Source organism: Oryctolagus cuniculus, chromosome 6, assembly GCF_964237555.1.
Source record: "Oryctolagus cuniculus chromosome 6, mOryCun1.1, whole genome shotgun sequence".
Classification (NCBI taxonomy): domain Eukaryota; kingdom Metazoa; phylum Chordata; class Mammalia; order Lagomorpha; family Leporidae; genus Oryctolagus; species Oryctolagus cuniculus.
The window spans coordinates 2,795,653-2,822,825 of record NC_091437.1 but is presented as its reverse complement, the minus strand read 5'-3'; the positions used below and the strand labels follow the sequence as shown (position 1 = coordinate 2,822,825).

The 27,173-nt window shown below is 47.2% G+C and overlaps 1 protein-coding gene across 7 annotated transcripts; it reads left to right on the top strand.

Annotated features, from left to right (window-relative positions):
* Positions 1 to 5,417: 5,417 nt before the first annotated feature.
* Positions 5,418 to 25,212, top strand: STARD4 (StAR related lipid transfer domain containing 4). Of its 7 annotated transcripts, none has more exons than XM_008248409.4 (7): positions 5,488 to 5,619; positions 13,533 to 13,617; positions 13,735 to 13,848; positions 14,833 to 14,882; positions 17,220 to 17,346; positions 20,827 to 20,941; positions 21,702 to 25,212. In XM_008248409.4, exons 3-7 carry the CDS (start codon positions 13,744 to 13,746, stop codon positions 21,929 to 21,931), a joined length of 627 nt encoding a protein of 208 aa, XP_008246631.2. In that variant the 5' UTR covers positions 5,488 to 5,619; positions 13,533 to 13,617; positions 13,735 to 13,743; the 3' UTR covers positions 21,932 to 25,212. The 7 variants fall into 7 exon arrangements, with proteins under 7 accessions (XP_002721621.3, XP_008246631.2, XP_008246628.2 ...); XM_008248406.4 differs by having other exon boundaries at positions 13,533 to 13,627; XM_008248407.4 differs by having other exon boundaries at positions 5,523 to 5,619; positions 13,524 to 13,627.
* The last annotated feature ends 1,961 nt before the right edge of the window (positions 25,213 to 27,173 follow it).

Here is a 27,173-nt window from a genome sequence, read left to right as displayed (position 1 = left end):
AAACCTCGTAAATCCAATCGGGAACTTGGACAGGAGCTGACCACACTCCTCTCAGCCCGTTTCAGTCTGTAAGAACCTTCACCCCGCACTCCTTGGGGAGTCTGTGTGAGCAGCCCAGCTCTGCACTCTGCGCTCTGAAGTGCACACCTCCCTTCTTCCACCCATGTCGGTGACTGGCATCGGCCAGTTGTCAGGCCTGGAGGTTCTGGAGGAACACCCCCAACTAGTTTCTCTGTTCAACGCTGGGTTCCTTCCACCTTTGGAAGACTCCAGGATTGCTGTCTTCACATAAATGGCAAAGCAAGAAAGCTAGCTGTGTCACCATCCATCTCATCCTCATCCTCGCAGGTTCTAGAGTGACTTCTGAGGAGCGGATGGACTCCGGGTGTGCTGACAGAGAAAGCCTCTCATGGCCAGGACTGAAGTTTCGTAGCAGAGATCCCATTTTTGAGTCTCAGCCTCACAAACTTGCTTGTTGCCAATGAAGCTGAACCTGTCCGATTAGGTCTCCCAACAGCCAGAAGAAACACCAGGTGGACCCACACACTTCTGTGAGACCCCAGGTAGGGAGAGGGTCCCAGAGGGTGAGAGAAATCGGGGAAGAGATGTGTTGGCCCTCTTTAGGTGGATTAGGAGAGCAAGGTAGTTTGGTAGAGTTGTATTTTTCCACTGGGACAAGAAATTAATTTGAAAGGGTTCTGGGGTTCTGGGGGGTTGTTATATTAAATTGCATGGGTGATAGCAAATTTGATTAACTTAATTCATTAAATAGTTATCATATAGTTCACGTTAGAAGCTAGGCTTATATATTATTGTGTGGTGCACATATCAGAAGCCTTTTTAGTGAGTCTGGTTAGATGATAGGAGTATAATTTGGGATGCAAATTCCACCAGGAGTGACTTTGCCTTGCATGCAATGTGGCCTTGGGAAAAGCTAATTGAAATAATACCCAGATCCACTTTTAAATAAAAGCAATTTAAATAAAATAAAAAAACCCTCAGTAATCTACTTTTCTTTAAGCAAGTACCAGATTGCCTCATGACTGCCATGGTCTTCGGAGGACAATCAAGCTGACCTTGTCACCCAGACCTGACCTGGCTTCCCTCCTTCATTTCTCTTCTCGCGATACCAGGGGAACCCTGGACACTCCCTCAGGTTAGCAGTGACCTAATGTGGCTCGTTGTCCCACTCCCAGGTAGAACCATGACCAAGCCTCTTGGAAATCATCCTCCTTGCTGCCTAACCCAGTGCTTCCCACAAATGTGCCCCGTGGCTTGGACTTGCTGTGTGTTGACTCAATCCTGGTCAAAAATAAATAAATAAATAAATAAATAAATCTGAGGTCTAAAACTGGTGGTAAGAACATTAGAATGACCAGTTTCTTTAGGAATTGAACAATTAGGCTGTGAAATGCTCTTGTCCTGTGCTGAGTGGTAGTGTTTTCCTAATAGTCTCAAAGTTTTTATTTGTACAAATTGATTAGACTCCTAACTCAAATTCCTTTTCTGGTCAAATTTGGTGATTTACATTTTATTGGGGTTGTATTCATTTTACCAAGATTTAAATTTTGAATTAATGAAGGCTCACCATTTTGACTTAATTTTCAATGGAAGTTCCTTCCATTTATTCATACTCATTTAACTCTTCTCTTGTTTTTTCCTTCTTTATTGGACATACTGTTGAAATTCTACTGTGTTCAAATTCACTCCCACCCCACCAAAACCCAGGTCATGTATTTTTTTGCTTTCCAATTTTTCCCAGTATTTTTGTTTCTATATTGTTAATTCTGCCTTCTGAATTTTTCCCGAACTTGCTTGTTGATCGACTCTGCTCATTAATTGAAATGTAACTTTGCACAGTGAAGGGCGTGTAAGTACGCAGCTTCTGACGTGGCACTGTGGCACTCGTTCTTGGTGACCTTTAGGTTGCGGTGTCCCCCTGGCTTGAGGTTCAGCGTAAGTCAAGCTCCTGTGTTCTATAATGGCGCTTCTCTAGACTCAGTGCGCCTGCAGATGACCCAGTTGTTAATGCTGATTCAGCAGGTCAGGGACTAGGACTCCTGTCTATAGCAAACTCCCACAGGATACGGGAGCTGCTGGTCTGTGGCTCATACTTCTGAGTTGCAAATTTCTGTAAGATAAAATTTGTAAGTCAGCTTCCTATTCCTTTTAAATGATTGTTTCAATTTATTCCTATATGTTTTAAATGATTGTTTCTGATGGAACAAGGACTTAAGCCTCAGCCATTTTAGGTTTCTTGTTATTCCTGCCTTTTTCAAGAGATTGTTTTGTCCCCATCCCGCCCCCTGCATTCTTCAGTGGGTTTGGAAGCCAGAGGGCCAACGGGAAGAACCAGTATGGAGAAGATCATCACTGCCTATTGCCTCCCCACCCTCCCCACCCCTCCCCTTAGGCCACCTAAGGTATTAACCCAGCCCCTGACCTCTAGGCTTCTGCCATGTGTTTGCTCTGTGAGCATGATGGTAGTTGGTCAACCTCTGCAGATTTATTTTCTCTGAATAAATTCGGTCTGGCTGTGAGTTCATATTCTGTCTCCTCTCTGCCTCTTTTCCTAACATTTTGGTGCCCTGTGTGAGGAAGCACCAATGTGCACTCTTTTCCTAACAGTTTTAACTTCATTTGAGTGACAGAGTAGAGACAGACGGATGTAATCTCCCATTGGCTGGTTCATATCCAAATGTGCTGGTGCCCACAGCCAGGAGCTGAGAACTCAACACTGATCTCCATGTGGGTGGCAGGAGCATCCCAGCTGCCTCCTAGGGCACTTGAAGCAGAGAGCTGGATTCAGGAGGTGGAGCCAGGCTTGACCCAAACACATTAATACGGAATGTGGGTGTCTTTGCGGGTGACTTAACCAGTGGGCCAAATGCCAGTCTCTTCGTATCTTTCTATAAGATATTCCTGTATCTAGTTTTTTATTGGCTTAGCTGTCATTTGTAAATACAAGATTCTCAGGTAAGACGAAATATATCCTTAGTACATGGTATACATAGCAGACATTTAATAAATATTTGTTGCATTGGATCAGGCCATGAGTTTTCCTGAGTTCAAGTTTTCTAAATTTAGGATTTGTCATATTCCCTGGCTTTGATATACAGTATTTATTAATAATTTGAAATATTATTAATATTTTTCAGTATGCAGTGTTTAATTTTCTCTGTGACTTAAGAGTCTGGAGGACAGACTTTTAAAAAAATTTCAAGTCATTGGGGATATTTGCACATGTCTGTTTTTATTTTGTTTATTTCTAGGTTTATTATTCCTGGGCAGGAAATGGTAAATTTATTATTTCTGTGGTTTAGAATTTTTTAGGGATCTTAATTAAAATTCTGTCTCTCGCTGTGGGTGGAAAGCCTACTTCCCCATTTGCAGACTATCTGGAGGGGAGAGCTCTGTTGCCCGCCAATGCTGCAGCTCCCTGTTCGTGCATGCCTGCTTTTCGCCACGTCTGGGTTACTGGCGACCCAGTGTTAGCTTCAGATGACGTGTCCTGTCTGTCCTGGAGCTGCAGTTTTGCACTAGTGACATTCTACTTTGAAAGTGGCAGGGTTGTTTTCAGCCGCCCCACGTTCATTCTGACCAGGAAATTCAGGGCAACAGTGGAGGAACAAAGGAGAAGCAACGGAAATCTCCCAGAAATCAGACAAGAACTCCCAGGAGCGTAAGTGCAGTGCCTCCGTCCCCAACGCCAGACAAAGCCACAGTGACCGTGTCCGCACACAGGCGGGGCGTCCGAGTGACCTGGCAGAGCCGGGTCCCCACAGCGGGGTGCTCCGCCGAGGACTTGCTCCCCAATGCAAGCAAACTGCATAAGCCTCGAAGGGTGGGGGCGGGGGTAGGCCTTTCATTTCCGGTCCCCACTGTGCACCGTTCTGACGAGGAACTGCGAGGCACAGCATGAGTTTTTTGTGGACATTGTGAGCCCCTTGAATCCCACCGTGGCACAGTGGGCCGAGCTGACCTTGGGACACTCAACCCCATGTGGGAGTGCTGTTTCCAGCCCTGGCTCTGCCACTTTGGCTTCTGATCCAGCTCCCTGCTAAGGTGCCCGGGAGGCAGCCGTCACGGCTGGAGTGCCTGGGCCCCTGCCACCCACTTGGGAGACCCAGAAGGAGATGGAGTTCTGGGCTCCTGGCTCTGGCCTGGCCCAGTCCAGGTGTGGGCATTTGGGGCGTGAATTCATGGATGGAAAAATCTGTGCCTTCCCTTTGCCTTTCAAGTACACGGGAATCAATAAGCGCTGAAAAAGTCATTTCTCACGAGTAAGAATCTGGTGGACTTTGGCCAGATTCTAGTCCAGTCATTCAGCAATTAACCTTCCTGGAGACTGCAAGGGCAACACGTGTGTCAACACCCTACCTTAGCGCCACGGGATCAGAGACAAAGCGGGCAAAGTTCAGTGAGGCCGGCCAGCGGGGCCGGGGTCTGCGGGCCCTCAGACCCAGGTGGAATGTCCTTCACAGGCAGGCTGCCAGCCGTGGCTGGAAATCCCGTCTCCAGACCCACTGGCGTCTCCCCGACTGATAGCTTCCTGTGCTGCCTGTGTGACCTTGCAGACTGAAATCACACCCAGGGGGTGCACCCTCACCCAGAGCGGGCAGGGGAAGGGGCTGGGCCCTGGGGAGAGCCGCACCGGCTCCCGGAGACCCTGGCTGTCTTGTGGGACCTTGTGGCTTTAAATCACACCTCCAGGTGGGTGCACCCTCACCCAGAGCGGGCAGCCGAGAGGGCTGAGCCTGTAAGGGGGGGACCCCCACCCCCACCCCCAGGAGCCCCAGGCCACTCAACATACCCAACTGAAACCCCTGTCCAGTGGCACCCCCACAGGACGACCCCGGGAACAGACAGTAACTAATGCCTTAAAGCCCCTGGACACTTCCGGAAGCCAGGGTCTGGGCTCCCTTTGCGGCCAATGCAGTACTTCGCGGAGTGTCATTTCGTCCCGTGGCAAATCTCTCCAAACCCACGAATGGCGCGGCCGCGCATGGCTCCCCACCCTCCGTGGGTTCTCAAGCCGCGCGTTTGCTTGAGTTCCCGGGAAACGGAAAGAGCAGGTCGGGTTCGAAGCCCCGCTCGCCGGGTCTCCAGACGGCCCACGCCCGCACGCGGCCACCTCCCCGCCCGGCGCCCCGCGCGCCCCGTGCCGAGCCGGCTCCGGAGGAGAACTACGGCCTGCGGGCAAAGGTCAGGCCACGCCCAGCCCCGGAGGGAGCACGCGCCGGCCGCCCCGCCCACAGCGACTTGGCCCGGCCCGCCGGCCCACACGCACGCCGGATCGGTCCATTTCCCGACGGCCAATCAGCGCGCCGCACGCTGCCCGGCCAGCCAATCCCAGCAGATACACGTTGCTCCGCCAACATCGCCCCGGGTCCTCCCGCGCGCCCGCCGGCGGGGCGGGGCTGGCGCGTCGCCCGCCCTGCCTCGTGGCCCTCGCTGCTCTCCCATTGGATGCGGCCGGCCGGGACCCGGCGCCTATTGGCTGCTGCCTGGCGCGCCCCGGCGGGCGGGGAAGCCGAGCCGGGGGCCTCCGGCGGCGGCTCTCGGCGGTTGGGTGTTCCCGCGGTCGCCGGCGTCGCCTCCGCTCCTGCCGCTCGTCAGGTGAGCGGCGGCGGGACCCCGACGAGGGGGCGCAGTGCCGGGTGCTGGGTGGAGAGAAAGGGAAGGAAGCCGAGGCGGGCGGGCGGGAGCAGCCCGGAGCCGCGCGTGTCCGGTCGCCGCCGTGGCTGGGCTGCGGTGCGGTCCTCGGCCCCGCGATGCCGGCGACCCGCGCGGGCTGTGGCGGGGTCGGCCAGAGGACGCCCTCGCCGGCCGGGGGGACCCCGCCTCCTGCGAGAATCGGTGGAGAGCGGGCAGGGGCCCGCCGCGCCCCCGGGGCTCCCCGTTAGCGACGGTGCGGGACTCCGTGCGGGTCTCCCGCACCCGGGCTCGCCCGCGCGAGGGTCCCTGAAGGCCCCGCAGGTGGAGCTGGGCGGTGGGCGGGCCCGAGAGGGGTCTCTGAGGTGCATGGAAAATGCGGGTTGTGGGAAGACTGCGTGGGCTTCCGAGTTCTGTTTGTGTTTGGTCAGCAGAATAAAGACATCTCTCTTAATTCCCTTTTCCCACACGCCTTTTGGAGTGACCTCGTAAGCCGTGGGGATTGCGTGTGTAATTCTCGCGGGGCCTGGTGCCGCACCTGGGTGGCCCCTGCGGCGCCCTGGCTCCCAGCGGCCCGTGAGGTGAGGGGCGTCGTGGACGCGGGTGGGCCGGGGGCTGCGGGCTGCTCGCCCTGCTCAGGTGCGCGCGCTCCCGGGAGGGGTTGGGGGGGGTGCGACGTTCCCTGTGTGGGGCAGAGCCCGCGGCCGTCTCGCCGTGGCGTGTGCGTGAGAGCCGGGCGTGCTGTCCGTGCACCTGTCGGTGCTTTCATTTAGCGTTTAGTAGTGGGCTGCGGCTGCCCCTGGCGGTGGTGGGGGAGGGGCGCTGAGGGTCCGGCGTTCCTCGCCTGCAGGGGATGAATTTAGGAGAGGACCGAGGCCAGGGGGGCGAGCACCGCCGGGGTGCCCCGCACAGCCTCGGGCCGAGCCCCAGCAGCGTCCAGGGCCTGAGGGCCGGTCGGGAGGGTCGCTGTGGGCGCGGGCGCAGGTGGGCTCACTTGCTCGCGGTACCTCTGTGCTTCGTTTGCGGCCAGGCTCCACGGGGTGTGTGCACTGTGGTGATGAAGCCAAGGCCGACGAGCTGTCTGGGGGCTGCTGGAGCCCCTCGGCGGGGTTCGTGCTGACCGCCCGGCGTCGGGGGTCCTTGGCTTTGGCTGCTTGTTGGAGAAAGCTGTGCGCTGGTTCGTGTGTGAGCCACCTGCGGAGGGCGGTTGTTTACATATCCTGTCTCTTGGGCACTGCCAGTGGTCACTTCACAGATAAGGACTTAGGAAACAGTTACGGAAAAAAATAGAGCTGCCGCCATTGCTCACTGCTTGGCCACAGGGCCACCGCCGTCTTGCTTAGAGTCTGATAAGGGTGCTGGCTGCCCTGACAGTGCAGTGAAGTGTGAAGTTAGAGGCAGGGCGCTCCTGTGGCACAGCAGGGGAGGCGGCCCTCGGAGACCTGACCTGTACTGAGGGCCGTGACCTGTACTGAGGGCCGGGGTTTACTTGTGTCTGCTTCCTGGCTCCCACCCATGCTCCCCCTGAGAGCCAGCAGGCTCCGGTACCTGGGCAGCGGCATCCTTGGGAACTTGTCACGTTTCGTTTTGGGAACAGGACTTTGAGGTGTTCGGAAGCTGGAGGAGGTCGGTATCAATTGCCACACCTTCTCAGTCCTGGATTGTCTGCCTGTGGTGGTCACTAGACGCAGGAGTAGAACATGGATTGGGCCACTTGTCCTGCCCCAAAGGAGTTCATAGTTGGGTGGAGAGGGTAACACGTAAATAGACGTGCTGTGAGAGACCTGGGTGGGAGCTGCCCGGGTCTGCAGGGGAGTCCAGGGCAGGAAGCAGACAGGGAGCTCAGCCAGGCCAGCAGAGGCCCGGGGAGCGCGGAGCTGACTGGGTGCTGGGGGCACTGGTGGGCTGTCGCTGGCGCCAACGCTGAAGTGCCGGAGCCTCTTCCTTCTCACAGCTGTTAGAGCTTGCTTCTCTGTACTGGGTCTGCACACTCCTGTTTGCTTAGGATGATAGTTGCTTTCCATCTCCTCTGATTTCTGTTGCAAAAATGCTCTTATCTGCCAGCTTCCGGCACCTGTAGGCAACCTCTGGGTTTCAAGAACATTGCTACTCAGAGATGCCAGTGGTAGCTGTGCGTGTCAGGGGCCTTCTCGGGAGCCGCTTGTTCACCCTTGGACGAGGTCAGTGTTCTCGCCGTCAGGCTGTCAGCCTCTTGAGTGGAAACGGACTTTTCCTGACTGGCAGACTTTCTGAATGCGCTCATCCACCTTCCGCTCTTGGGGAGGAGGTCTACTTAATGCACATTTTGTGTCACGTAAATAAATCTACATTCCATATTACTGAGTTTTCTATATGTACTTTCCTGTGTTTCTGTATAATTTCAGTATTTATCAGTTTTGATGGTGTATGTGCTCCATGTTATGCTGTTTATTTAAATACTGGCTACAGTCTTGATTTATTGTCACCTCTCGTTGTGATATTGGCGGTTCCCCACCCTGGCTGGACAAGAGTGACCAGTGTGACATTATTAAATGACCAAAATTACTGTGGCTCGCTCTGGAACAGAATGAATCGAGTTGTTTGGCAGCAGGCCCTGTAACTTGTTTATAGATAAAACCAGCAGAACTCGCAACAGATGTTTGAGGTGATTCTGGTATGTGTGTCTTTAGTTGACAGTTAGCAGCTTTATTTCGATAAAGATGTGAGACCTGAGATGTCATTTGAGTCTTTTTTCGATCTTTAAAAATTTTGTATTAATATAAAGACAGATTTCATATAGTTTGTAGATAATTCTAAGAATATAATGATACTTCCCTCTGCCTTTCTTTTTTGATTTTTATAACTTCTTTTAAATTTACTTTATAGGCAAAGACTTTATGCTCCACTAATAAAAGTTCAAGTAAAAAATAGAAACACCACTGTTCAGTAGGAATGAACAATGATCAAATTCCAAGATGTGAATTTCATTCATGTACATTAAAATTTTTATACTCTATATTAGCTATCACAAATAAGAGAAAATCTGATGCTTTTTCTTTTTGGGTCTGGCTTCTTTCACTAAGCATAATGAACTCCAGTTATATCCAGTTTGTTGCAACAGTCAAGATTTCATGCTTTTTTTTGTGGCCAGATGGTATTCTGTTTGTGTGTATCTGTGTGTCTGTGTACCCATCCACATATCTTTATCCAGTCATCAGTTGACAGGCATCTGGGTTGATTGCATATCTTAGCTATTGTGAATTTAACTGCTATAAACTTAGGAGTACAAGTAACTTTCATATGTTGATTTCATTTCCTTTGGGTAAATTCCCAGTAGTGGGATAGCTGGGTCATATGGAAGATCTATTTTCAGATTTCTTAGGAATCTGCCATACTGTCTTTCATAATGGTTGTATCAGCTTGTATTTCCACCAATAGTGTATTAGGGTGCCTTTTTCTCCATTTTCTCACCAGCATTTGATGCTTTTTGAGTTTTGGATGATAGCACTCTGACTGGGGTGAGGTGATATCTCATTGTGGTTTTGATTTGCATTTCCCTAATGGCCAGTGATCCTGAGCGTATTTTTTCATGTGTCTCTTGCTCATTTGTGTTTCATCCTTTGTTCATGTCCTTTATCCGTTTAACTGGATTGAGTTTCCTGAGTTCCTTATATATTCCGTATATTAGTCCTTTATTAGCTCCATGGTTTGCAGGTATTTTCTCACATCCTGTTGGTTGCCTCTTCACTTTGTAGTGTCTCCTTTGCTGTGCAAAAGCTTCTTAGCTTGATGTAAGCACCATTGTCTATTTTTGCTTTGATTGCTGTGCTTCTGGGATCTTACCCAAGAAGTCTTTGCCTGTGACAATGTCTTGCTGTTGTTCCCCCTCTGTTTTTTTCTAGTAATCTGATGGTTTCAGGTCTTAGGTTTAGATCCTTGATCCATGGTGAGTTGATCTTTATATAGGGTGTAAGGTAGGGATCTTGTTTCATACCTGTGTGTGTGGAGATTTTCCCAACACCATTTGTTGAGACTGAGCTTTCTTCAGGGAATGATTTTTGCTTATTTGTCAAAGATTTATTCATTTATTTGAAAGTCTAGGTTACACAGAGATAGGAGAGGTGCAGAGAGAGAGGTCTTCCATCCGCTGGTTCACTCCCCAGTTGGTTGCAACGGCCGGAGCTATGCTGATCTGGAGCCAGGAGCTTCTTGCAGCGGCCCAAGCATTGGGCCATCTTATATGCTTTCCCAGGCCATAGCAGAGAGCTGGATCGGAAGTGGAGCAGCTGGGACTCAAACCGGTGCCCATGTGGGATGCTGGCACTGTAGGTGGCGGCTTTACCCACTATGCCACAGCACCAGTCTGGGTGATATTCTAATCCATGAACATGACAGAGTTTTCTATTTTTTGTTTTATATTTTAATTCCATAATACTTTGTAATTTTCATCGTAGAGATCTTTCACATCCTTGGTTAAATTTATCCCAAGGCATTTAAATTTTTCTGTTGCTATGTTGAATGGGACTTATGTAACAAATTCTTTCTCAGCTAGAGCATTGTTAGTGTATATACTGTTGTTAAGTGATGCTATTGATTTTTGTGTGTTGATTTTCTATCTTGCAACTTTGCTGAATTCTGCTATGAATTCCAGTAGTTTCTTAGTGGACTTTTCCGGTTTACCTATATAAAGGACCATGTCATCTGCAAACAGGGATAATTTTACTTCCCTCTCTTTAATTTGTATCCTGTTGATTTCTTCTTCTTGCCTAATGGCACTGGCTAATACTTTCAGAACTACATTGACTAGTAATGGTGAAAGTGCGCATCCTTGTGTTGTTCTGAATCTTAGCGTAAATGCTTCTGACTTTTGCCCGTTCAGTGTGGTGCTGGCTCTGGGTTGGTCATACATTCCTTGACTATGTTGAGGTATATTCCTTCTATATCCAAGATTTTAAGGTTTTTATCATTAAAGGATGTTGTATTTTATCAATATCAAATGCTTCCTCTGCGACTGTTGAAATAACCATATGGTTTTTGTTCTTCATCTTGTTGGTGTCATGTATCGCATTTGCTGTTTTGCATTTGTGGAGCCATCCATCCTTGCATCCCTGGGATAAATCTCAGATCATCCGGATGGATGATCCTTTCGATTTTAGATTTAATTGGCTGGTATTTTATTGAAGATTTTTACATGCATGTTCATCGGGGATACTGTTCTATAGTATCTTTTTTCTGGTTATGAAATTAAGGTAATGCTGGCCTTGAAGAGAGTTTGGAAGGATTCCTTCCCTTTCAGTTATTTTGAATAGCTTGAGAGTTATTGGGATTAGTTATTTTTTAGAAGTTTGATAGAATTCAGCAGTGAAGCCGTCCACTCCTGGCTTTTCTCTGCTGAGATGCTCTTTATTACTGATTCAGTCTCGGCCTTGGTTATTAGTCTGTTCAGATTTTATGTCTTTGTGCAATTTTGGTGAATCGTATGTTTCCAGAAATCTGCCCATTTTTTCTAGATTTTCCAATTTGTTGGCCTATAGCTGTTTGTAATAATTCCTGATTTTTTAAATATCTGTGGTATCAGTTGTAATGTCTCCTTTTTATATCTGATTTTATTAATTTGCATCTTCTCCCTTTTTGTGGTTAGTTGGATCAGTGATTGTATCAATTTTGCTTATTTCTTTTTCTTTTTCTTTTTATTTGACAGACAATAAGAGAGACAGAGAGAAAGGTCTTCCTTCCGTTGGTTCACTCCCCAAATGGCCGCTACTGCTGGCGCTGCACCGATCCGAAACCAGGAGCTTACTCCTGGTTTCCCTCGCAGGTTCAGGGGCCCACCCACTTGGGCCATCCTCCACTGCCCTCCCAGGCCACAGCAGAGAGCTGGACTGGAAGAGGAGCAACTGGGATTAGAACCTGGTGCCCATATGGGATGCCGGCAGCGCAGATGGAGGATTAGCCAAGTGAGCCCCAGCCCCGGCCCCTGGTTTGATTTTTCTTTAGTATTTCTATCTGCTGAATTTCTCCATCTGTGGCATGGCATGTATGGATTTTATTTCATGCAACTGCTTGTGTTTCTGAGTGAGGTTACAGCCATTCTTTTGAATCCCTTCTCAGGCATTTCATCAGTCTCCCTGTCTTTGCAGTCCAATACTGCTGTATTACTGTGTTCTCTTGGAGAGCCTGTTTATGTGTCTTGGATGTCTTTGTTGACTTTGTATCTGGGGAATCACTTGTTGTTTCCTGAAGGCTCTCTTCTTGGAAAGTGCCTCTGGCTTGGGGAATGCCTGTAGCTTATGTCAGGGATCCGGAGTTGTGTGCTGGGTGAGGGCCAGGGCGCTCTGGCCACTGTGGGTGACTCAGAGTCCAGAGTGGCACCCAAGTTGAGTGTAGTGGAGCTCCTCTGACTGTGATCAGTGAGTGTGAGGGGTGTTGACGCGGCTGGCGTGGTGACAGTCTCCGGCCGTGGTGAACCAGGTGACTCACTGCCTAGAGTCCACGCACCCCATCCACTCAGACGTGATCCACAGAGCACCTGTGTGCTCTGTAGTATGACTTCTGGAATTGGAATCCAGCCACACTTTACACCGTCTTCCGTTCTGTGGCCTGGGCAGACCTCTCACAGGCAGCGGAGGGTCTGCTCTCCCCGCCGTGAGCCTCCCTGTCCCTGGAGTGAGCGACCTCCCACTCTGAGAGTCAGGACAGAGGTCAGCTGCAGCTCTGCCTCAGCACACTGAGCCTGGCGCTTTGTGAGGGGACGGGAGGAGGCAACGTGGCCTCCCTTCAGTGGGCTACGTGGACACCTTGTCCCGCCAGCTCCCCGGGGTGGACGTAGTCAGTGACGACTGGAGCTCTCCCTCAGTTAGACCCCCCAGTGGTGTGGGCCACAGTTGCCTCCTCTTGCCCTGGGAAGATTGTGCCGTGGGAATTGCTGGTGGGTTGCTGCCATCTTCTGGCGTGTCCCCCCTCCTCCCCCCCGGCTGCTCCCTGAAGTCTGTGTTCTGTCCATTCTCCTCTGCAAACCTCTCTCCAGCTGTCCCTTAGAACTTGGTCCTTTGTTTTCCTGGAATCTTCTCATGGCTAAAATCAGTGTGCCTTTTCACCATAATAACTGTGATGGGAATTTTTTCCCCAAAATTTCTTTTAGTCTTTTAATGAATGGTAGAATAGAGAGAGTATTGGGAAAAGCAGGAATTATGCTAAGAAAGTGGTACCCTAGTGCCAAGAGAATACAAAGTGATACCACAATCATGTCTGTTTTGAAGCAAGACACTCAACCACATTATTCAGGGCCTGCTGTGCGCCAGGCTAAGCACCTAATGGTGAAAAAGTGGACAGGGACCTGTGCTCTGTTAGTTGCGATAAAGTGGTCAAAGGGAAGAGTACACCAGCAAAGAAATTAGTTAATTTAACTTTTTATTTATTTGAGATAGAGATCTTCCGTCTGCTGGTTCACTTCCCAGATGCAGTAACCAGAGCTGGGCAGGCTGGGCCAGGCTGCATCCAGGAGTCAGACACCATCTGGATCTCCCGCACGTGTGGCAGGAAGCCAGGGAGGCGTTAACTGAAATTGACGTTACAGATTATTGGTTGTGGTAGGATTTGTGATCAGCAGTCCAGAGAAGCAGCTGATGCAGAGACCCAGAGTCAGCAGCAAGACTGGCCATTGTGACCCCTGAAGAACCCAGTGGATCAGAACACTGGAGGTGTTGGGGTTTGCTGGTGTGAGTAGGGATCTCTTTACTACTGGAACTGGGACTGTGGACCTCACTGGGGAGACAGAGTGGGCAGTAAGTATTTGAGAATTAGCCCCCCATGTGTAAGAAATCCAGCCTCCTGTGTCCTCCCATCCATTTATTGACTGTTAATATTTATGTAATGTATGTATTTATGAGTCCTTTTAGTAGCTGTCAGAGTGTGTGGTTCTCGTCCCTGGCTATGGTTCCCACCTGGAAGCCACTGGGAAAGTTCTGCTAGGTCTGTGCTCTGGTAGGTTGAGGTGAGGACCCCCCCCCCCCCAGGTGATTCCTTTGTGCAGAGATGGGGGACCTTGGTCTGCTGCCTCTTAACTGCTGTGTTGCTGATGCTGATCTTGGTCTCTAACAGAGAGAGCAAATGGAAAGCCTGCCTGATGCTGCCACCTTTTCGACTAAACTTAAAAACACGCTCATCCAGTACCACAGCATTGACAGCGATCAGTGGCGTGTTGTGAAGAAAACGGTAAGAATGAATCCCATTACTCACTACATATGTGTGGGATGCATGTGTCTTCTGTCTAGTGAATTGTTCAAAATGATATGGGAAAATGTGGAGACGAGACCACACTTTTTTTTTTTAAAGATTGATTGATTGAAAGTTAGATCTTCCATCTGGTGGTTCACTCCCCAAATTGGCACAAGTCAGGAGCTTCATCTGGGAAGAGAGCACACTTTGGATGGCTGTAGAAGATAGACAGCTGTCAGATGGGTGGGTTATCTAACATCCCACAAGCAAGAAAAGATATCCGTGTGAATTCTGCACTGCTGTCATTAGCTCTGAAGGTAGGAGATAGGAGAATGGACTCATGGAAGCCAGAGTCAAACAGCTTCTTAGTAAATGAGGTGTGTCGTTGCTAGTTTAGGGAAGTGTAGTCCTTGATGGTTTGGAAGTTTCAGATGTCAAGGCCGGGTGGTGGTAGGATTGCTCTACCAGTCTGACACCTGATCGCCACACTGAGCACTGATGGAGACAGCGTGGGCGCCTACGACTTCTCTGCTCTACCTCTCCTGGGTATTCTGTGCTCAAGCCATTGATTATCAAAATTAACTGGGAGATGGTTGGTGGAAAAAATGAAGAGCTAACTCTAGGTGTCAAGGTTATAATGTGAATTGTTAATTTTTTTGAAGCATAAACAATTTCAGAGTGAAATGTTTAGTGTTTCTAGTATTGTAGTCTGAGTGTCTCAGCGATACATGGATAAGACTGGACTGAGGCGGGTCTCGGTGGCCACTGAGATTCTGCCATTACTGAGTCATCTTTGAGTCCAAATGTGAAGAACTTTAAATTAGAGAACTCACATGTGGGTCACTTCATAGATGGCTTTTATGTATCTTTTAGAATTTTACGTTTAATTGAAAGACAAGCTCTAGACTCATGAACTTGTCAGTTTTGTATCTATGGTTCCATCTATGTAATTATCACCGTATAATGCTTTCATTTTTCTAGAAAGATGTAACAGTTTGGAGAAAGCCCTCAGAAGAATTTAATGGATATCTGTAAGTAAATTCCTACAGTTTTGTGTAACTCAAGACACTGCTAAACATCAATAGAAGTACACATAATACAAAATCACTAAATACCATTGCTGGTAAATTTTGCCTTTAAAATTTTAAGGATTTTGAAAAGCAAATTGGCATTATGACTTAAAAGCCTTAAGAGTATCCATGTCTTTTATGGCCTGAGTTGGTGTGAGGTGATCACAGTAACACTGGATGGCTGATGTAATCTTGGTCTCAGCATAGTGTGCATGGCCCTCCTGGTACTCTGTAGGAATTTATCTTGAAGAAATCATCAGAAAGTTCCTAGTGACTTAAGTACTTGCAGTTTTATCACAGCATTATTTAAAATATTAAAATTATATACAGCTTGACTCAATTGAATGATTGAATTATGAAACAGGCTAAATAGGTAGCACAGTTGTGGAACCATTTTAAGTGCGGCAGTGGTGGTAGAGATGGGTGCTTATGGTGGTGGTTGTTCTCGGCGCTTTAGACCATCCTGATAAACCATGGTGACTAGTTAGCTACCGTGGAGGGAAAGGGGTTAAGAGAAAACCAGAACCACAGTGTGTATCTGTTTGCAGTTGCCTATTGATGGACTCGGGCTGTCAATTCTTGTCTCTTGAGTACAGTGTTAAAGCAGACCTCTTGGTACTGCCTCCTGTTGCATCTGTGGGATTTTCTTTGGGTTTTCAGGTTGTCCAACATCCAACTTTACTAGACTTTGCCAAGTTCTCTAAAGCAGCAGTTTAAGAATTCTTGTCCCCTTTCAATTAATATTTGTTACTACGTTTTTAATATCTGCCAATCTGCAGAGTCTTAGTGAATGGCATCTTGTACTTACTTGATTATGAGTGAAGAGAGCATCTTGTGTATATTTACTGACATCTCTGGTTATTATGTCCTTCCCTAGTGGTTCTTTGCACTGTCTTTTTCTCATTGGTTTATAGGAATTGTTCCTGTGTCCTCCATGAACAATTCTGTGTGTTCCATATATCTTCCAACAGTCTGTGGCTAGTTTAAAAAATTACTTGTTTTTGTGTATGGTATGTACATCTTTAATCTTAACCAGTATTCTGTATTTGTGGTTTTATGTTTTAAAAAAATTTGAGAGGTAGAATTACCAACAGAGGGAGAGACAGAAAGGTCTGCCATCCGCTGGTTCACTCCCCAAATGGCTACAGTGGCTGGAACTGGGCTGATCTGAACCAAGGAGCCAGGATTTTCCTCTGAGTCTCCCATGTGGTTCAGGGGACCAAGCATGGGGCTATCTTCTACTTTCCCAGGCCATAGCAGAGAGCTGGATAGAAGAGGAGCAAGTGAGACATGAACTGATGCCCATATGGGATACTGGTGCTATAGGCAGAGACTTAGCCTACTAAGCCACAGTGCCGCCTGGTTTGTGCTTTTACAGATTCAAGAAATCCTCCTAGAGTCTGTGATCATAGAAGTCTCACATTCTTCTTAGTTTTAATGTTTCACATTTTATACAGAGCTGTTGAATCTCTTTGGATTTAATTGTTTTGAATGGTATAGAAGAGGGGTCCAGGTTTTATTTTCTTTGTAAGTATAACTACCCAACTTAGCACCATTTATGGAAGAGTACCTTCTTCCCCAGTGATGTATAATGTGCCTTGAAAATGAGTTGGGTTCTGAAAGATTCATGAATCGATTTTTCCCTTCTTAATAGGAGGGTTTTGTTGTTGTTGTTGTTTGTTTAATTAAATGTCAGGGTAAGGGGGCGGCGCTGTGGCATAGGAGGTTAAGCCTCTGCCAGCATCCCATATGGGTACTGGTTTGAGTCCTGCCTTCCCCATTTGTGATCCAGATCCCTGCTAATGAACCTGAGAAAGCAGTGGAGGATGGCCCAAGTGCTTAGACACTTGCACTCACGTGGGAGATCAAGATGAAGCTCCTGGCTTTGGCCTGGCCCACCCCTGGCTGTTGTGGCCATTTGGGGAGGGAACCATCTGGTGGAAAACCTCTCTCTCGCTATCTCTCCCCCTCTGCCTTTCAAATAAAATCCTAAAAAAAAAAAAAAGTAAAAAATACACATATACTAATATAGTGAGGTTTCTGAAGAAATAATAATATACAGGTGGAGCATTGCATGTTCTGTGGACTTTGTGGCTACTCTGCCATGAAGACTTTCAGTTTTATTACTAGCTTTTCGGATGAAGCGTTATTTTAACTAAATAATTGGGAAAACTTAGGGAGTTGTTGGAATTCAGTCCCTTTTAATTTTTACTCTTGATTTGAAAGTTAGCTCTGAACTAAGAGCATGCTGAAGTTTTTGTTCTACTGACATCTGACTTCATTTTTTTCCTTCTCTAGCTACAAAGCCCAAGGTGTTATAGATGACGTTGTCAATACCGTAGTCGACCATATCCGTCCAGGGCCCTGTCGCTTGGATTGGGATAGTTTAATGACTTCATTGGATATTTTGAAGCACTTTGAAGAGGTAACTATTGGGAAACTTTTTTTTTTTTAAAGATTTTATTTATTTGAGAGGTAGAGTTACAGAGGGAGAGACAGAGAGAAAGGTCTTCCATCCACTGATTCACTCTCCAGATGGCTGTTACGGCCGAAGCTGAGCCAATCAGAAGCCAGGAGACTCCTTTGGGTCTCTCATGTGGGTACAGGGATCCAAGCACTTGGGCCTTCTTCCACTGCTTTCCCAGGCCGTGAGCAGAGAGCTGGTTAGGAAGAGGAACAGCTGGGACACAAACCCCAGCTCCTATATGGGATGCCAGCGCTGTAAGTGGAGGCTTAGTCAACTATGCCACAGCACTGGCCCAAGAAACATTGCTTCTGCTGTGGGAACGAGAGTGTGTGGGTGTGAGCATTTTTTTTTTTTTCTGAAACAGCTTTTTATTAAGTATCAAGGCATAATTGCACCATAATTTAAATATTTGTCAATTAGGTCATAAAAAGGATCCAAAATGCTTGCGGTACAACTATTAAATATTCATACAGCTAATGTCAATCATCAGATCTTACATTAATACATAAGATTATTCCATGATTAAAGGATATAATAATAAACTCTATTATTTGATCTCTTTTCCTAAAACATTTTAATATTACTTCTGATGTTGATTATTCCCTTACCAAATAATCTGCAAACTAAATTTTTAAAAAATTGTGTAAGGATGATGAAAACTCTGCAAACAAAGTTGATTTACAGAAAATTCTGGGAGAACAAGCAAGATAAAATACTGAGCAAGATCATCAATTAGTACACTTGTGAAATTCTCCCAATTTATTCATGATTCTGATACTAAAATGCTCAAGGAATTTTGTAGTTGATCTGCTGGGCACTGCAGATAACCTTGAGACCAAACTCTCTGTAACTGTTTTCTTCCAGTGGTGGCTATGTAAGGTTTTAAACAATCCATTTTCATATATATTCCCCAAAATGTCTACTCTGTACTAGAGATAACACAAATCTGGAGTGAAAACATTTGGAACTGCTTCACTATTTTGTTTACCAAGTACTTTTACAACCTAGTTTATTTTTCCTGAAGATTTTTCTGTTTTTTTTTTTTTTTTTTTTTTTTTTTTTTTTTAGATTTATTTTACTTATTTGAAAAAGAGAAGTATAGATACAAAGGTCTTCCATCCTCTGGTGCACTCCCCAGATGGCCACAACGGCTGGAACTGCACTGATCCAAAGCCAGGAGCTTCTTCCGGGTCTCCCACGTGGGTGCAGGAGCCCAAGGACTTGGGCCATCTTCCACTGCTTTCCCAGGCCACAGCAGAGAACTGGATCGGAGGAGGAACAACTGGGGTTAGAACCAGCGCCCATATGGGATGCAGGCACTTTGGGCCAGGGCTTTAACTTGCTGTGCTACAGTGCTGGCCCCAAATTTTCTGTTTTTAAATACACACGACTAGAACTCCTGTCTTTACAGATACCAAGTGGATTATCTTGTACAAAAGGAAGTTTTTTAACAATTCTGACAATTCACTTTCTAGGAAAATAATTTTTTTAGTCTCCATCTGTTTTCAGTTGATAAAAGAGAAACCAGCAATCCTCTCTTATTACTAAATATCACAAATGACAAACCCTAGCTGAGAAAGTATCTTATTTTGGTTAAGTGGTGAGTAACTATTAAAATTACATTCAGATGTCAAGCTGTTTTCTTGGGGGGAAGGGAGGGAATGGAAGAGGCACAGCATGGTGGACAGGTACATAGAGCTGTGCACTCAGGACATGATTCTGGTCACTTTTCCACAACATGGTGGGCTTTTCTTACATATCTTACTAAGCCTATAATGAGACAGTACTAAGCCCATAAATCAAAGTAAATTTGATAAAACATTTTATCTTCAAGTGCTGTAAATCTATGCAATTCTAATTATGTCTGCATTTGCATGGTTTGATAGATTAGCATAATACGCAAACTTGTGGAAATCTCTAGTTAAATAGTTAATTTTGCCTACATCTGATATGATCTTCAGAAATATTGTGAAGCCACAAATAAAGGTACTGCAACTTTGGGCATCTTCAGAAGTTTTAAGGGAAAGAAGGGGTTTTGGTCTCCTCCTCTTTCGCTTGTGTCCGTTTGAAACCACTGGAAGCTGACCTGAGGCTTTCTGTGTGTTGTCCAGGAGATGGTTTCTGATGTAAGCTTCAGATCTTCTTCCTTAACTGCACCCACTGCAGAGAGCGCTCCAGGTGTGTGTGCCGGAGTGCCGACACTCGACCAGCAAACCGCGGTGTGCCGGAGTGCCGACACTCGATCAGCAAACCGCGGTGTCTCCTCCAGTGGCGCCTCAGTTTCAGCACCAGGGGCAGCCATGTCAGCAGTCATCATCTTGGATGACACACTTTTAGGCCTTGGATGCCAACCCTTGATGAAGGTTGTCCAAGTCTTGTAGCATCTTCCCACTTAAAGCTGTTCTCTGCTGTCAGAGTCTCTTTCACATGGTTTTAATTCTCAGGTTCTCGCTCTCTCACTTCCGTTTGAGGCTCTGGGGAAGGTCAGATGCTGGAGGCCAGGAGACTTGGGCCAGCTGACAGCAGTAGCTCCCGGTGTGAGCATGGGCTCGCAGGTGCAGAGGTGCCCTGGGGAGGCCTGTTGTGTCGTGCAGCAAGTGTGCGCGCCCGCTGTTACTTAATGAGTCTGAGAGCGGAGCTTGTTTTCCACAGCAGCTCTGCCTTTGTGGCTTAAGAAAATCTCCAGCACTAAGATTTCTACATTGTGTGTGTAGGGTTTCCATTCTTACTAAGCGACAAAGGCCACAGGTGATGACAGCAAGCATTAAAGAATGAGGTGGGTAGCAGGGCAGCGCGTGAAGCTGCCTCCTCTGGTGCTGGTTTGTCCTGGCTGCTCTACTTCTGCTCCAGCTCCATGCTGATGGCCTGGGAAAAACAGCAGAAGATGGTCTAAATTCGTGGGTCCTTGCTGCTCATGTGGGAGGCCTGGATGAAGTGACTGGCTTCTGCTGGGCCTAGCTGTCTGGGGAGTGAATCCGCAGATGGAAGGTCGATCTCTCCCTCCTCTCTGTCGCTCTTTCAAATAAAGAAATACTTCAAAAAGGTAACAAAAATGGCTTGTTCTTTTTGTTTTTATTCATTTTTGCCATGTTCGGTTTTTTAATTAAAACACTTGATGTGTGGTCAACGTATTCGGATTTTTAAATGTTCTGGAAGAATCTCGGCCTCCTGAGACGCTGTGGGTATTCTGTAGACCGAGCAGTTGACGGCATTAGATGTGGACACTGGGGGCCTTGGGCCTTGGGCATTGATTACTTACTCTGCTCATAGGCACATAACAGCAGTGAGATTCAGAATAGGGCTGTGGGCCTGTCAGTCTCTGAACTGCAAGCACTCTTAAGTTCGAAGCATTTTAACTGGCGTTAGTTTGTTACCAGAGATTGCTGTGGTGTGTGAATCTGTTCCCACGGTGGAACCCCCGTCTCCTCTCTCTTTCAGAACTGCTGTGTGATGCGTTACACGACTGCCGGCCAGCTTTGGAACATCATTTCTCCTAGAGAGTTTGTGGATTTCTCCTACACTGTGGGCTATAAAGAAGGACTTTTATCTTGTGGTAATAATCTCGAGACCTGTTATATAAATACCCAAGATTTCTAGTCTGCCTGTTTCCTTACACATGAGATGTATTTTCAGGCCCCACGGTGACTCTGTAGTCACAAAGGTTATTGTTGAAGCTGCTAGGTTGTAAAATAATGTCAGGAGGGGTTTTGAAATCTCTAGCTTTTGTTCCCAATTAAATAGCATTCCCGAGTCACAGATGGCAAAAGTGGATCACATGACCACCTCTGAGAAAGGGGTCCAGTGCTCAGAGAGCAGCGTCTTGGTCCTAGATCTGGAGGGTGTAGGCCCGGTGTGTGTGACAGCATGCCTCCTGCTTGGAGCTGTGTGTGCTGTTAGAGATGAAAAATGCCATCGGAAGGCTGCTGGTTTCTAAGCAGTCATAGGTCAGTGTCCCTAACCAGCGAGTCCAACATCAGGTATGGTTGTGCCTGGGGGAATCGTGGTTCCATAGATTTCCTAACTGGCACTGAGTTGAGGCTGGGCTGCCGTAGTGAAGATCTGTGGTTTCCAAGGAGGTACCAGGGGACAGGAAGTCATTTATTCTGATGAAGTTGGAGCTTTCCCCTTCTCCCATGTACCAGCCCCCTGCCAGAATCGTCCTAGGTAGTTAATATTTTTCACTGTCATGGTCACTCTTGGGCGTAATTTTCATCTATTAATAATAAAAGATTAGATAATTTGGTAATATGTTTTGATGAGAGTTTCAGACCAGTGTCAATCATTACTCATGTTATTTTAAAATTGCCTTGTAGGGATAAGTCTTGACTGGAGTGAAAAGAGACCAGAATTTGTTCGTGGATATAACCATCCTTGTGGCTGGTTTTGTGTTCCACTTAAGGAGAGTCCACACCAGAGCCTGCTGACAGGCTACATTCAGACAGACCTGCGTGGGATGGTTCCGCAGTCTGCGGTGGACACGGCCATGGCAAGCACGCTTACCAACTTCTACGGAGACTTACGGAAGGCCTTGCGGAACCCATAGCAGGTTCACGTGTGTACTGCCATGATCCACCCCACCCCCTCCCCACCCCACCCCACCCTGTGTTGCTCTTTGTCTCAGCTGCAGGGCCTGTAAAAATCTGTATGGCCTGTAGACACATTTGAGATGTTTTCGGTAGTGAAGACTTTATTCCTAAAGTAAACAGCCATCTAGGAGAGGGCACTGTGACTTCCTCAGCTAATTGTGTATTGATTGGCTTGCAGTGTGTCTAGGGATGGAGAGTGACAGGAGTACACACGCTGGAGATGTGGGTCTGTGACCACTTTTAAGGGACTGACATTAGAGACAGCACAAGCTTCGTCGTGTTAGCTTAAAGTCATCTGTGTTAGAGGCTTATGAACATTTCGCAAACTTTTGTTTTTGAAGTTAAATATCAGGGTTTTACTCTTGGTAGCGCCAAGTCTGCCCGTATCTTGGATAAAAGAAAAAGGCACTTCTCTGTATTTTATAAAGGTTATCTTGGTGATTGACTTGCACTACTGTGGATGGACTTTTACTGCTTTGTTTTGAAAAGACCAAAAATGAGAAAGATACCAAATGAGAAGGTATCAGATAACTGCAGGTACAATTAAATGCAATTTAGTTTTGATAACTGTATAGCAACTTTTAAGGATATATTTTAAAATTGTTTTTTTTTTTATATGCTTCTGTCTTAAACCATTTATGCATCAATATTCTAATCCAAAAAGCTGCCGGGTGTGCCCTGGAGACAGCACATTGGCTGCTGGGCTCTGAGGCGGCCGCAGGTACCAACAGTCATCCCTAGAAAGTCTGGGTCAGCAGAGGCTGCGTGCGTGCTCTTGTCTGATGTCACTCCTCTCAGATGGCATCGTGAGTAGTCCCAGTTGTCATGGCACTCCAGTCTGGAACTGTACCAAGTGCGTTCTTAGATGGGTCCGAGTGCCTAGTGGCCTTTTATAATTATGGCTTGAAGGGGCTGTAAGGGGTTTCTTGGTTCCCTGGCTTCCTTAAATGAACATTCCAGGTGATTCCTTGGCTTTTGAACTGCTGCCCACCTTGTAGTTTATTTCTAAAATGAGAAACTCAGTGCATGTTAACAATCTTTGTGTATAAACACATGCATCAGGGAATGTCAGCATTCAGTGTCACTGCTTCCACTGCCTCATTGGTTTTTGGAGGCTAACAGGAGATAAGTGAGCTTGGACAAGTTCCTGGCAAACTCACATTCTCCTTGTACCGATGTGCTGGACTGGCCCCAGTGCATGATGGTCTGGGGTGTGTTCTGCTCTATTCTGTTCTTCTGGTGAAAATGAGAATCTTTAGACCCATTTTGACAAAGTGAAACTTTTTTTGACTACTGAATATGCTGGTGTTCTAAGATCGTCTTAACGACTATTCTGGTTTTCGGCTTGAAAAATAATGTGTCGTAACATCTGACAGAAGCAATGCAGAAAGGAATCTGTATTTGTAGGTTCATTGATCACCAGTATCCCTCTCTAAATTGAGTAACTTCTTTTCTTCTGCACTGGGGAAAAAGTTTATCAGTGTACTTTTCAGTTTCCTTTGGAAATTGCTCAACGTAAGCTTTGGCTGTTTTCCTGCCTGCGTACAGTAGGAGGTCTCTTAGGGTTGTCTGTCTAGGAGGAGGCACGGGCGGGGCTGCCGAGAAACTCCACAGCTAATCTGGGGTCTGTTGTCCTTCTCTCCCACGCCAGTGAGTGTTAGTGCCACAATGAAAATTCACCACGGGTTAATATCAAGTCAGGAGTGTATTTCAGTCACCTAACATATCTAGCTTCCAGGTGGCACTTTAGATTTACTGGGCTGTAGCTCTACTCTTCTCAAAAATAGCTTTGAGATATAATTTACAAATATTCAGTTTACCCCTTGGAAGTCTGTAATTAGTGACTTTTTTTCTTTTTAGAATCTATCACCCAGAAATCCTCTTTGCCTGCTACAGACTAAGGGGTGCCAGGGCAGATGGGAACATGGCTGCGTTAGGGTTTGGTTTTAAGCTCAGGTGCTGTGTGAAAATGCACTGAATGCTAATCTCATATACCATAATGATAAATTCACCCATGTGGGTTGGGATTGATATTAACATAATCGAGTCTGCTATGTAGGCATGGTGATGAGACAGATGTATAATTTTATATTTTCTACAGCTATGCAGAGAATAGCAAAAATTTTAATTAACTCAATATATCCAAAATAGTTATCATTTCAGCATATAGTCAGTGTACCAAACTGTTCAGATGCTCCTAGTCTTCCGTTTCACTGACAGGGATTCGCCCCACTGTGCGTGCCAGTGGTACTTGCCCGAAAAGCAGTTCCAAAGTACAAGACTCTTGACTTGTCCTGCTTTGAGAAGAAGCAGACAGTTTCATGGAGTCACTTTCTCAAGGAGAGAGCCTTCAGTGCTTGCTAAGTAGGATGTCTGAATGTTAGAAATAGATCAATTAGTATTTACCAGAAGAAAATTTTCCTTTGAAGATAATTTTTGATAGGGTGGTGTTGGCCTGGTGGTGAGGTGGTTGGTTATTTTCCAGAGCTTATGGCTTAGGCTGCATCAGAAATGTGTTGGAAATATTTGCCCTAGTGCTATGTTTAGTACGTAGTACCTACTTTAACATACAAGAAAAAGACTTGTGACTCTTGAATAAAATGTGTTGATAACTCATTAACCCTTGAAGCTTAAAATAGCAAAAATGAGAACTGAACATTCTACAGTTATAAAATGCTAGAGATTAGAGAGATCATAAATGTTAGACATCTCTTCAGTGCTCTTAAAGGTCTGTGTGGCGTCACGTGATGTCCCACTTACTAGAACTGTGTCCTTCCCGTGTCTTTTTCTAATGGGAGGACATTTTACCGCCTCAGGCTGCAAACTCTTAACTACATACTTTATGCCCAAACAACCCCCCCCCCCCCCCAGAATGCACATGGGAGCTGTGGCTGCTCCTAGATCACTGTGATGTACTGGATTCCGTAGGTGCCTCCAAACCTCTGTGTTCAGTGTCTCTTGTTTAGCTTGGGAGACACACTGGGAGGGTGGCCTGAGCATAGAAGGACATTGTAATTTCGTTATTACTATGTTGCCTCTAAGACTTTATCTGTATAGTTAAGTGTGAAAATCATCTCTGGCAATTCAATGAAAGCTGTATAATACATAGATTTTATTTTTAAGAAGTTTATCATTCTTTTATGATCTAGTAAATTATATTAGGGCATGAATTAGTATGAAAATGTTTTTAAATGGCCATGAAATGTATCTGAATAAAAATTTCTAGACACTTTTGTAATTGATTGTTGATGGTGGATGAGTTGTGTTCTCCTGGTGTGCTGCCCAGGTGCCTGCTGCAACAGCTAGGGCTGGGTTGCGCAAAGCCAGGGACTCGTTCCAGGTCTGCATGTGGGTGTCAGAGATCCAGCCACTTGCGCCATCACCAGGGTGAGCCTCCCAGGGTATGCATTAGCAAGAAGCTGGAACTGGCGTGGGGCCAGGCATCACAACATGGATACCAGCATCTTTAAATAGTAAAGTCTTATAAACCTGGAAACCCGAGTTACCACAGGCCAGCGTCTCACCCTCTAGCAGCTCCGGAGGCGAGTCTTCTGTCGTCACAGGTGTATCCTGCTTAGCCAGTGCACAGGGCTCGTATCCCAGAATAAGAGTGCAGCGAGGAGGCCAGATTCCACTCTGACTCAGCCTTTGCCCACGATGTGGCCCCTGACGCCTGCACGGAGCCCGCATCTTCCACTGCCATGCACTCCCCTGCAGCTGCCTGGGCCTAGCACCAACCACAGGTGAAGCTATGCCGGGAAAAGGGTTCCTGGCGTAGGTTATGTCCAAGTCAGCAGATCACTTCCTTGATGCGTGCTTTGTGAAGCCCATCCTCTGGGGTCTTCGTTTCTAAGGTAAGAATACAACCACTGCTTTCCAGCTGAGCCTCACCTCCCACACCTGTGAAGGCTGGCCAAGAACTCAGGCCTTCATTCCCGAGTCCTGGGCTACTCTGCAGTGGCTCTGTCGCTACTGATGACTGCAAGTTTAAGGTATGTTGTTCAGAGTCATGACATAACTTTAGATAATCCTATCAGAAAGCTGGCAACAGGTTTTATTCTGGCTCCAGATACTCAAAGTCAAGACTGAAGCACAAAGGCTATGAATAGCTGTTTCAGTAGCAGAATCGGCCATTTCCCTCAAGGCAGAGATTTTGGGACGAATAATTTGTGACAGAAGTAGGCTGACAGAACAGCCCTTCTTGGATGTCTAAACAGGAAAGGAAAATGCTCACAGCAGGGGACTGGAAGGAAGAACTGCCGTCCTCTTGTTCCTGAGTAAGGGTGCCACATCACTTCCAGTCCTGGGGAATACTGTGAAGTCAGGAACAAAGGGCGCTGGTCTCAGGGAGACAGAGGACCAGGGGAATCAGAGCCAAGCCGGGCAGGGGGCGCAGGGCCAGTGCAGCCCTCAAGCCACCCACCAGTGAGTAGGGTGAGCGCGGCCGTGACCAGGGCCCTTGCTCCGTGACCCAGGTTGTGTGACCCTCAGAACTGTTCTTTGGGGATTGATTTGGAGAACTCGGGCCCATTTTCTATGCACAATTCCACGGTCAGAGATAAAAAGACTGGAAATCAGACCATTAAGTGCAGAACAGCCCCAGGTTGCTGATTGACAACTGTGCACCCTTTGGTCCTTGGGCATAAAGAATCACTTAGCCTCTGGTTCAGGCGTCCCACTCCCTGACCTCACAGGACACTACAGCACAACAGGTGCAGGACACAGGACAGTTAAGTGTTGTGTGGCATGTGGAACTATTTACTTCAGCACACACCCCTGTTAGAGTACCACCCAAATACTACAGGTGAGGGGTGCCCCGCCCAGACAACCCGCCAAGCCATGGGTGTGCCATCTGTCCTCAGCCGCCCAATGTGAGGTGCACTGCAGGCACGAAAGACTGGATGATGTGGACTACAGACTAGATCTGTATCCTCGGGGATGCCCTGACGACAACTCACGGGAACAGTGATGCTGCAGTCAGCATTCCTATGTGGACTTCGAGATTTAAATCCGGGCCGACAGACACCCGCCCTCTCCCCACTCGCTAGACTGGGAAGTTTCTGGCAGGGTTTGGGAGGAACTCACAGTCTTAGAAGGTGAGCCCGATGGCCATAGGACAGAACAAACTCCGATCCAGGGCGAGTGGCTACAGACCAAGACTGGGAAAGTGCAGACGATCCGGGGCTGCTCGTCTTTCAG